Genomic DNA, 11894 nt, shown 5'->3' on the forward strand with positions numbered 1-11894 from the left:
ATAGGTCTGCGAACTCTCGAAGAAAGAAATAAAGAAAGAAAGAAATAAATAAAGAAAGAAAGAAAGAAAGAAAGAAAGAAAGAAAGAAAGAAAGAAAGAAAGAAAAAAGAAAAAAGAAAAAAGAAAGAAAGAACTACATTTCCCTTTATTTCCTCTCGAATATTACACAAACAATATCCGGGTCAGAGGAGCCGAATTTCCGCGCCTTTTCGTTGTTGAGATGGATGAGAGGGTTAAACAACCTGCAATATTTCATCTATATTATCACATTATGGACTAAATCAAACTTTAATACACATACTTCAGATGTAGACGACTTGGTTACACAGGATAACATCGAAATATGTTGCTCCCGTCTGATGTCGCCAGACTTGTTCTGGGTAAGTTCACTCTTGCTGTGTCTCTGACTAGGAGAAGCTAGCGAGCTAACTCAGTATTCCGTTCATAATTACAGTAACGTTATATGTAATTTGTCTCCAAAACTGTTGGGTAGTTGTAAATATTTAGACCATTGCGAAATTAAGACAGCTGTGTCAGAAAATTGTGTCGTTCTGAGTTTAGACAGTGCTAGGCTGCGATGTGTCAAACTGCTGAAATGATCGATAACAGTAATGGCTGATTTAGTCTGCTATTCTCAAATAAAGATATTTAAATGTGAAATTATGTATTTTACACTTTTAGGCTACCTGCAGCAAGAAGGGCTCACTGCCACAAGCCGAGCTTTTATCTATGAGAGTCCAAACCTGAAGGAATATGCCGAGCACAGCTCAGATGATGGGGTCATCCCTGCCTGTGTGTTTGTATGTGTCAAGTCCATGATTGATAACAGGGTGATAAATATGAATAAATTACTGGCATGTGTTAAGAAGACATGTTTACTAGATAAGTTTTACTATTGTTGATTATTCTTGTTTTCCAGTCTCTTTTTGGAAAAAACCTGATTACGATTTTAAATGAATATGTTGCTGTTAAAGCGAAAGGTGAGTGCCCATAAAAATAGATTCAATGCTTTAATATACAAAGTGAATCTGTTTCCTTATAAGTAAATAATTACTTTTGCAGAAACGAGTCAAGAAACTCAAATCCCAGCCGTGATGACATCATTATGGAAAAAGCTCGATTTCACTCTCAACCAAATCAAGTGAATGAGTATTTGTTTACATTGTCACACTGAATGTTTTAATTTTTTTATGCACTGTCTCCTTATTAAAATCTTCTTGTATTTTCCACAGGTCCCTGCAGAATTCTCCTGCAGTGCAGCTGAATCAGCGACGTGAGTTATTTAGAGTTATTTTTTATTTTATTTTTACTATTTAAAATAACTGTTTTCTATTTGAATGTATTTTAAAATGTAATTTATTCCTGTGATCAAATCTAAAATTTCAGCATCATTACTCCAGACACACAATCCTTCAGAAATAATGCTAATTTGCTTATTTGTTGTTCAAGAAACATTTATTATTATTATTATTATTATTATTATGAAGATTTAAAACAGTTGAGTACATTTTGAATAGAAGGATCCAAAGATCAACATTTATCTGAAATAAAAACATTTTTTAAACATTATTATTTTTATTTAGCAAGAATGCTTTAATTGATTAAAAGATAAATACATTTATTATGTTACAAAAGATTTCTATTTCAGATTAATGCTGTTCTTCTGAACTTTCTATTTTTTATGTTTATGCTTACTAAGGCTGCATTTATTTGCTTAAAAATGCGGTAAAAACATTAATATTTAAATATTTTAAATTTGAAATTTAATAAAATATACAATTTAATATTTTATGTATGCAATGCTAGATTTATTTTTGACTGAATGTTTTGTTGAAACCATGATTTATTTTTATTCTTTGATGAATAGGAAAAAAATTTTGAAGCGGAAATCTTTTGTATCATCATAAAATGACTGTCACTTTTGATCAGTTTTATGCATCTTTGTGGAATAAAAGATATTTTAAATATTTTAAATATAAAATTCAATGAAATATACAAATACATTTTTTTTTCTGTGATTGCATTGCTAGATTAATTTTGACTGAATGTTTTGTTGAAGCCATGATTTTTTTTTATTCTTTGATTAATAGAAAAAAATGTATTTGAAATATAAATCTAGGACATTGTCACTTTTGATACATTTAATGCATCTTTGCTGAATAAAAGTATTAATTTCTTTAAAAAAAATCTGACAGACACAACATTTGAACAATAGTGTAATTTATGTATTTTGTTTTTATGTCATTAAGTGCGTACTATGAATAGCATTCAAACTATGAGACGTCAGCAGAGACCCTTGTTGGCATCACAGTCTCCCATCATTTTGCAACCGCCTGTGACTCTAGCAGCTCAGTGTGTCCCCAGCTCTGTGTCCACCCCTCAAGGCATGCTGGGACATTCCACCCCAGTGTCTTACACTTCCCAGCATACCAGACCTTCCACTCTCTGCCTTAGTCAGCCAGGTGAGTCTTGAAAAACACGTCTGAATCACTTTTGTTTGAGATTTGCGTGTGTTTACATCTTTACATTTTGCTATCTTACATCTTTATAGGTGAGTCACCGTTGCAGATACTGGTCCCTGATAACAGATTGAATCCAGGACCTTTATCTCCAGCCCGCAGGAAATGGTAAGTGATGATGACACTAGAAGTATGTTACGGATTCATTCTTTCCTCCTTATCCAGAACAATCTGTAACAATAATAATGTTTTTTTTAAAGTGAAAATCTGTTTTCTGCTGCAGTGACTCGCCGAGGCGGAGAGGAGGTGGTCAGTTGGGTGCCAGCGGGACCACCAGGGCCACCGTAGTGTCCAGCACGCTCATTGTGGAATCTCAAAGTGAAGAAACTGTGACAGAGAACTTATCTGTGAGTCAGGCTGATTCATTCCTTCTTTTTAAAAATGGTTTTAAGAAGTTTCTATTTACTCCTGCATAATGTTTCTTTTTTAACAGCAAATAGTCATAGAAAATGCCAGAGAAAAAATTCTCAATGATAGATCCTTACAAGAAAAACTAGCTGAAAACATCAACAAAATCTTGGCAAGGTAAATGCTAAATAATAGTTATAATAATAATAATAATAATAATACATTTGAGATCTTACTAAACACATGCTGTAATATCACTTTAACAGTGATAATAGTCCTCAGACATCAAAAGCTGCCTGCAGTACTGTGGAACAAGAGCAATCGATTGATGAAATCCTGGGCCTCCAGGTGTGTGAATGCACACTTTCTATTGCTCGTTTTTTATATCCTGACAGTCATATTAAGCCTTAACCTGCAAAAAATTGTTTTAGGGGGAGATTCATATGACAGATGATGCTATCCAAGACATATTGGCACAGACAGAGTCAGACCCAGCATTTCAAGCACTCTTTGACCTCTTTGATTATGGTAGGTTTGAGCAGTTGATTGATCTGAAAATCAAGTTCTGTTATAAAAGTAAAACTGATTTATTTATTTTTTTTTTAGTTTAAATTGGTTTCACTGATAACCTTTCATCTCTTTTAAAGGGAAAAGTAAAACTGCTGAAGGCAGTGAACAGGCTGACGGGACCTTTAGTACTAGTACTAGTGCACAAGAGAGTGATGAGACTGGGCATGTAGACAGCGCCTCTGAAACAGGTAGGATGGGTCTGTTTTTATTTGTAAAGCAGCACAGGTAATTTCCTGTGTGTGCACTTTATTATGTGTGCTATGGTTCACAAGTTTGGGATTGGTAATACACTACTAGTCAAAAGTTTTTAAGATTAAATATTTAAGATTTTTTATTTAATTAATTAACTGATTTATTTTTAAAGAAGTCTGTTCTGCTCACAAAGCCTGCATTTATTTGATCCAAAGTACAGCAAAAACTGTACAATTTTGAAATATTTTTACTATTTAAAATAACTGTTTTAGCATCGTTATTACAGTCACATGATCATTCACAAATCATTCTAATATTCTGATTTTCTGCTCAAAAACATTTAGCATTATTTTGACAGCTGAGTAGAATTTTTTAGAGGTTTCTTTAAAAAGGTTTCTATTTCAGATAAACAGCATTTATATGTTTAGAAATCTTTTGTAACATTATAAACGTCTTTATCGTCACTTTTGATCAATTTAAAGCATCCTTGCTAAAAAGTATTAGTTTCTATGATTACTTTACCCCTAAAAAAATGCTGATCTTTGGATCGTTCATTCATCAAAGAATCCTGAAAAAACAAATTACTCACCTTTTTTAAATATAGATAATAATAATAAATTGAGTAATGATGCTGAAAATGTAACCTTGATTTCAGGAATAAATTACATTTTAAAATATATTCAAGTAGAAACAGTTATTTTAAATAGTAAAAATATTTCAAAGTTATACTTTTTTGCTGGACTTTGGATCAAATAAATACAGGCTTGGTGAGCAGAAGAGACTAAAAATCTTACTGTTCAAAAACTTTTGACTGGTAGTGTATATTTTTACAATGTTTTTGAAGGAAGTCTCATATGCTCACCATTGCCATATTTATTTGATCTGAAATACAGTACAACAGTAATATTGTGAAATAATATTGCATTTCAAAACAGCATTTGTTTTTTATTTTAATAATATTTTAATTATTCCTGTTATGGCAGATTTTCAGCATCCATTACCTAAGTTTTTGATACAAGATCTCTCATAAATCATTCTAATATAATTTGTTGTTCGAGAAACATTCTTTAATTTCATTGCTGAAAACAGTGTTGATAAAAGTTGTTTTGGGAAAATTCTTTAAATAGAAAGTTCAAAAGAACAGTTTAAAAATTAGAAAACCGTTGTAACACTATAAATGTCTTCCCTGTCACTCTTGATACATTTTTTTCATCCTTGCTGAATACAAGTATTACTCTTTATTTATTTATTTTATAAGTCTTACTGACTCTAAACTTTTCAGTGCATAGTATGGGTCAACCGATTATCTGCACGATATTAAGCATTTTTATGGTTAGCGTCATTTCCAAAACTGATTTGCTAATAAAATAATTTAAAACCATTTATAGAGAGTTTTTGACAGAGCCCTTGTTATTCTTATGACATTATTTTTTCATTTTTTTTCACCAGACATATATATTGGTTAAAAATATTGGTTATCAGTCCACTTGATCTGTACTAATCTGTATCAGCATCGCCCCTGACAAAACACATATTGGTCGACCCCTAGTGTAAAGGCAATATATAAACTGTTATATGATTTTATTCATTATTTTAAGGCACTGGACAGGAGGACTCCACATCAGGAGAAAGCAGTACACAAAACGTAAGCACCCAGTCTGAGTCAAAAAGCAAAAAGAAGTCATCCAGCCTTCGAAATGCGACAAAGTCTGCTTCCACAGCTCCACAGCCACGTTCTGTAACCAAACAAACTGGACGAGGACCCGCAAACTCAAAAAGAGGGCTAGTCAGGACCAGAGTTTTATCTGGGAATAAACAATCCAGAGGTGCCACTTCAGCTTCTTCGAAGTTAAACGATAAAGCAGATTTGCGTCCACCTGACCAAACTGTATCAAGCTCTTCTTTAACAGAGGAAGGAGTTGGTATGGAGGTAGATGAACCAGAAAATGAAACCTCTGAGAGCGTAAATATTCAGCTAGCTCCTCTAGAGAGCTCGCACACCAACGAAACATTGAATGATAATAAAAACAGTCAAGTTCCTGTTTCAAGTAAGCCATCGCAAACCACATCCACTACTGAAACCACACATAATGCATCTCTGAATGAGGCTAGGAGTGTAACGGGAATAACTATTGGACAGAATGAGGATATAGGAACCTCCTTATCCATTCGAAGTGAGGCTGTGCCCTCACTTTGCTTGCCTCAACCTAACACATCTGCCAAAACGGCTTCAAACAAGACGCCTTTAACTCCTTCCTCCACACAAACTCAGTCTAGTACAGTCAGAAGCAATCTCCCTACATCAGGTGCTTCATCTACCCCCACTACACCATGCATTTCTGACACCCCGGCCAAAGAGCCTGATCCCAGTAAGATTGTGTCTCTGAAAATCATCATCAGCGATGATCAGGACGAGGTCTCAGCTGATGCGGCACTGAACCAGGCGGTTTCCAGCATCACTAGTGACCACATCCCCACCATCTTCCTGTCCTCCCCTGCCAAATCACCTGCCAAGACATTGCCCGCAACCTCTGCGGTCATAACCCAAGAGGAAACGGCTCAGGCCGTGAGCTGCTTACAGGGAGCAGAGGGTGTCGGATCATTCGGAACACCTATGAGGAGCGTGCAGGGTAGCGGACAGCCTGTGCTCGGACGTCCCACGGGTCAGGAAACCGGTTTCATTCAGCTGTTGCAAGCTAACCCTGCCTTTGGGCCTTCAAACAGCTATTTCGTCGTAACCGATCCGGCTGCTGCCGAGCAGCGGTCAAATGTTGTGCTGCTTCCAAGTAAAATGCCTCAAGGGACCGTGTCTTCAATGTCGCATGTGGTAGCGACTCCACCTCGCCAGAGGACTGTGGTGTCCATGGGGACAAATGTCTCTCAGACCTATTCGCCTGGTGAGTAAAGAGTTAGGTTGAGTATGTAAGACACTGTATACTTTTATTTGGGTTGTATATTTCTATTTATGTTGAAGTGCTCATTTGCAGACTTTATTTAGTCTTCCTCAGGATTAACGCTGCATGTTTGAAATTCCATTTGTATTTTTTTTAGGCTCCACAATCATTATATCCTCTCCAGTTCAGCCAATGTTACAAAATGTGATGGTTCCAGTGTCTGTAATGGGGCAAAATACTGGAAAACTCACAGTTCTTCCCAATCAAGTTAGTAACATTAAAGCATACAGGTTTTGTGACAGAATAATAGTTATATTCTATTTATAATTACTACTTTTTTTGTGCAGATGTTGGCTTTGCCATGTTCAGCCACTGTAAGGCAGCCTGCAAAAGTTATTTCTCAACATAAATTGGCACCCAAGGAAAACACTGACATGGGTAAGATAATGTTTTTCCATTTAATTTATGTAAATTTTATTTTTATTATATAAAATATAAAAGTAAATTCAGCGGCAATTTATTAAAAGTATAACAAAAATAACATTTTTAGGCCCTATTTAGTATGTTTCCATTTTAATGGTTTCATTACATTTTAATAATCAAAATCTCTAAATAATAAATTATAAAAAATATATTATAATTTATTTTTCAGAAATATTGTGTTGTATATTTACTTTATTCTGGTAAATAAATTCTGGGTAAAAAAAAAAAAAAAAATTGTTGGTAAATATTTTTTACAAATATTTTTTTTATTTATTTATTTTTTTTTTTTAGTTTTAGCAATAGTTTTATTAGTAGTAGTACTATCATTATATTAAATAATGTATTTCTGTCACAGTTTCTTCAGATTAAACTGAACAGTTTTTTTGATGGATTGCTATGAAGATCTTTAATTTTTGTACATGATATGACGGTAGTTTTGGTTTTTCTCACAAGAAATGGTAAAATGCTAGTCCATATCGCGTTTTGATTTAAGTGTACTGACCTACTTTTGATTTTAAACATCCAAAATTTTGGCAAATTCCGTGACATTCCGAATTACACAGTAAATTCCATTTTTATTACTGGATTATGCGATCCCGTACGTTTTCTGCATTGTAGAAATCATAGGGCCCTATACATACAAATTTGATTTAAGTAATTTCCAATCACAATTCTGACTTCACGCAATTGCAATTCTGAGAAAATAAGTCAGAATTGAGAGTTTATATCAGTTTATGAATTCTGAATTTATTTCTTATAATTGCAACTTTATTCCTTAGAACTGTGGCTTTGTTTCTCTGATTTGTCTCGGAGTTTTGATTTTATAACTTGCAATTGCAAGTTTGTATCATGCAATTCTGAGAAAAAAAATCCAAATTGCGAGATGTAATTGTGAGATAAAAAGTCTGAACTACCTTTATTTTTTATTCAGTGGTGGAAATGGTCTTAGTATGTTGTCACTTTGAGAAAATCAATGAAAAAACCCTGAGGAAATAAAAAAATTTACAGATGACTGTAATATATACCAAATATAATGTTAAAAATAATGCTGTTTGAACTATTTCTATTAAATACTGTCTGAAAATCTACTGAGAGGTTTGGAAATTTGAGTCTGGAAAAGTATGGATAATTAAATGTAAATAAAATGTACATTTTATAATAATTTTTCATATAGAATTTTAAAAATAAATTATTTGTAATTTATAGTAATTTGTAATAATTATTTTTGTACTTTTTTACTTAGACATTAATAGTAATGTTTTTTTAGTGTTTTTTTTTTTTTTAATCTGAAGTTTAGAGTTTGAATTGAGTGTTTGTGGATTATGCATCACTGTAATGATTTGATTACTGAATTACTGTTATTCAGGCAAAACTGGTACATCTGGATCTGGTCAAGTGCTTCCTCAGACCTCTGAGCAACAAAGGAGTGTGAGCGCAACAAGCCCCAGCCATCGGCGGATACTTTGCTTCGATGTCACACCTGAAACCACAGCAGCTGGCCAGAACACTTTACAGACAAGCACACTCACGTCCTCTGCTGTTACTTCCTCCCCAGCTCAGCAGGTTCAGAAAGAAATAACACAGACTGAACCGAAACAGCCTTTAGTTTCTGACACCTGCAAAAGAAGAATAGAAACTGTTAGACTGCCAGAAGCAAATCCCAAAGCGGGTATAAAGGGCTCTGAAAAAGTCACCATTTTTCATCAACAAAAAGACGCCCCAAAAAGCAAACCAACTGCAAAGGAACCAAATCTAATTGTTGTGTCAAGTGCCAATTCTTCCAACAAAGCTGCCATTGAGCCAGAGGCTCTCATTAGATCAGAATCACAGAAAAAATCACAGAAGGAAGATGGCGGAGTGGCTTCAAAATCATCTGCTCCAGGGCCAAAGCAGAAAACGGCAGGAAACACAAAGGACAACACACAAGATGAATCCCGTGAAAAGAAGCAGTTAAAACCAACAGAAAAAACATCAGTACAGAACTCTACAGGCATCACTGCAAATAAAGAAAATGAGCTGGAGAGCTGTCAGACGTCCACACGTCCCACTGAGGATCTCACACCTTCTATGGCAAAATCTCCAGCGCCTGTATCAAACAATTCCAGTAAAACTTTATGCAAGACGAGCCCTCTAACTAAACAGGCCGTTGAGATGCTGCAGGACATACAAGGCCAGGCTCCCGCGGCCACTCCGCCGAAAAGACAGGTGGCCGGATGTCCAGATCTCCCGCTCCCGAGAACACCCGGACCAGGACATGCACAGGAGGAGCTGACCGATGGATTGAGAACCCCGTCCCGACAAAGGCTCAGGAGGGAGGGCGAAAGCACGCCCAGGCATCTCCCCCCTCCCGCCACACCCGATATCCCCTCCTGCAGTCCTGCCAGCGAGGCAGGGAGTGAGAACAGCATCAACATGGCCGCCCACACTCTCATGATCCTGTCACGCGCCGCCAGGACAGGAGGTCCTTTAAAAGACAGCTTGCGTCAAGAGGAGGCCAGTGCTGGGAAATCTGCCATCCCTAAGGGAAAGAAGCGAAAGCAAATTGAACCGAGCCCTCCTGCAAAGAAAGAGCTACAGCTTTCCAGCTCCTCGAGCAGTAAAAAGAAATCAAAGGTGAGCTGATATTTTATTGGCTATTTGTGAAAAAGTCAAGATTGATCGCATCTTAACCTACTGAGCGTTCTAGATAGCTTCTCTTCCCATCATAGCATGCAGCAACAGTGGCAACATTATGGTTTTAAGATGCTTTTTATGGTTTTAAAGTCATTTATGCCAAACCTGAAGCAACATCATATACTACATTTTCATAATATATTGCGGGAAACCTAGTAAAAAATGTTTGGAGAAAGCCAAATATTGATTATAAATGTAAGTACTTTATTAAAATACATATTTGATATATATATTATGTAATTCTTGCATATTAATATATAGCATATATGTAGTTTCTTGTTATAATATTAAAAAATTAAAAATCAGCCAATTAAAAATGCATTGCTTAAAAAAAACTAAATACAAAACATGTTTGTGTGTATATTTGTGTATAAATGTATATTATAATAGCAATTTTTTTAATTAATTATACTGTTATAACAATGTTTTGAAACTTATTTTTCTATAATGGTTTTTAAATTATATATATATAGAGAGAGAGATATAGAACAGTTTTTTTTTTTTTTATTATATTTTATAACGATGATTTAGAATTGGTTTACATAAATTTTATATTTTGTAAATTTTATAATTTTAAATATTTAAATATATTTTTATAGAGCAATTTTTTACATTATATTTTATAACAATGATTTAAATTTGGTTTAAATAAATTATATATTAGTGTTTTTAGAATTATTTTTAATAAATTATATATATAGCATTTTTATTTCTATTTACTTATATTTTTATAACAAAGATTTTAGAATCGCTATAAATATAGCAATTATTATTAAATTATTTTATAACAATATTTTTAGAATTGTTTTAAATTAATAAATTATATATAGCCATTTTTATTTACTCATATTTTTATAACAACGTTTTTAGAATTGTTATAAATACATAAATGTAGAAAATTTTATTTAACCCTTTAATTGTCACTCCCATTTTTGAACAGACATAAAAATGCACTATCCAGACTTAAATTTTTATAATTCATGAATGAAAATATATTTTATATTTTATAACAATGTTTTTAAAATGTTTTAAATAAAAAAATAAATTATATATAGTCATTTTTATTTACTTGTATTTTTGTAACAATGTTTTTAGAATTGCTAAAAATAAATATAGCAATTTTTATTTAATTATATTTTATAGCAATGTTTTTAAAATGTTGTAATTAAAATTATAATATATATATAATATAATATATATAAAACAGAATATTCCCTGTCAATACTTTTCAGAACTAAACAGGTTAATATACATCTGACTCACTTCAGTCATGTTGTGCAAGTGACAATGTTTTGCCACCCAAAAAAGCATCTCAGACCAGTTATTTATTCCATTTATATACCTATAACATTCAGTCACTATGTGTTCTGTGTAAATAACAGTAGGCAGTAGACAGCGAGTCAGTCCAGCCAGAGAAGTCTGACTCATTTTTGTCTATTTGTGTACCTCAGCATGCATCACCTGACATGTTGACATTGTTCAGCTGAATTCCTTTTTATTTTTCAGAAACAGAAGAAGCTGCTGGACTCCTTTCCTGAAGACTTGGATGTAGACAAATTCCTGTCATCCCTGCACTATGATGAGTAATGATGCTGCGGATGAGCCATGTTGCCTGCTGCCATTTCAGGGACATTAAAAGCCATGTGTGCTACTGAAAGCGATAAAACGGAGATCTATTCAGCTGAGCACCCATTCTGAATAGCTGCTTTCTGTTTTACATTCAGAATGTGAGATATTGTACATAGACACCATATTAGCCTAATAATCATATCCATACAGTAAAGATTAAGCAAGCACTCTTCAAAACAAACAGGACAATAATTTAAGTCTGAACTGTAATTTATGACTACATATATGTCAGTTCAGTTGCTCAACTGCAGCTGTTGTTTAGTTCGTAGTCATTTTATTTCTCTAAATGGATGTTTTCCATCAACTGCACCATGTGACAACATTTCCGTGAACAAAGACATCATTTCCTTTGTACAGCCTCTAGGTGGTATTCTTCCTTTACAGTATGGATAGAAAATGTTGAACGTTTCTGTTTTCTGTCCTTTAGATGGTTTATTATATGATGTATTTTAATAAATCACTATTTGATTTAAGATTTTTTTTGAATGATTGAATGTGTCTTGATTTGTGTTACTACTTCCAATTATGGAATGAATATATATATATATATATTTTATATATATATATATATATATATATATATTTA

The 11894-nt window shown here is 33.6% G+C and overlaps 1 protein-coding gene across 1 annotated transcript; it reads left to right on the forward strand.

The window, feature by feature from the left end:
• Positions 1 to 196: 196 nt before the first annotated feature.
• On the forward strand, positions 197 to 11781 carry npat (nuclear protein, ataxia-telangiectasia locus). Its single transcript, XM_051130054.1, has 17 exons — positions 197 to 380; positions 682 to 800; positions 920 to 980; positions 1063 to 1141; positions 1233 to 1273; positions 2250 to 2462; positions 2552 to 2627; positions 2743 to 2866; positions 2953 to 3044; positions 3134 to 3215; positions 3299 to 3395; positions 3515 to 3625; positions 5228 to 6526; positions 6681 to 6790; positions 6871 to 6961; positions 8373 to 9619; positions 11186 to 11781. Exons 1-17 carry the CDS (start codon positions 344 to 346, stop codon positions 11264 to 11266), a joined length of 3960 nt encoding a protein of 1319 aa, XP_050986011.1. The 5' UTR covers positions 197 to 343; the 3' UTR covers positions 11267 to 11781.
• The last annotated feature ends 113 nt before the right edge of the window (positions 11782 to 11894 follow it).

The sequence above is a fragment of the Labeo rohita genome, chromosome 15 (genome assembly GCF_022985175.1).
Source record: "Labeo rohita strain BAU-BD-2019 chromosome 15, IGBB_LRoh.1.0, whole genome shotgun sequence".
NCBI lineage: Eukaryota > Metazoa > Chordata > Actinopteri > Cypriniformes > Cyprinidae > Labeo > Labeo rohita.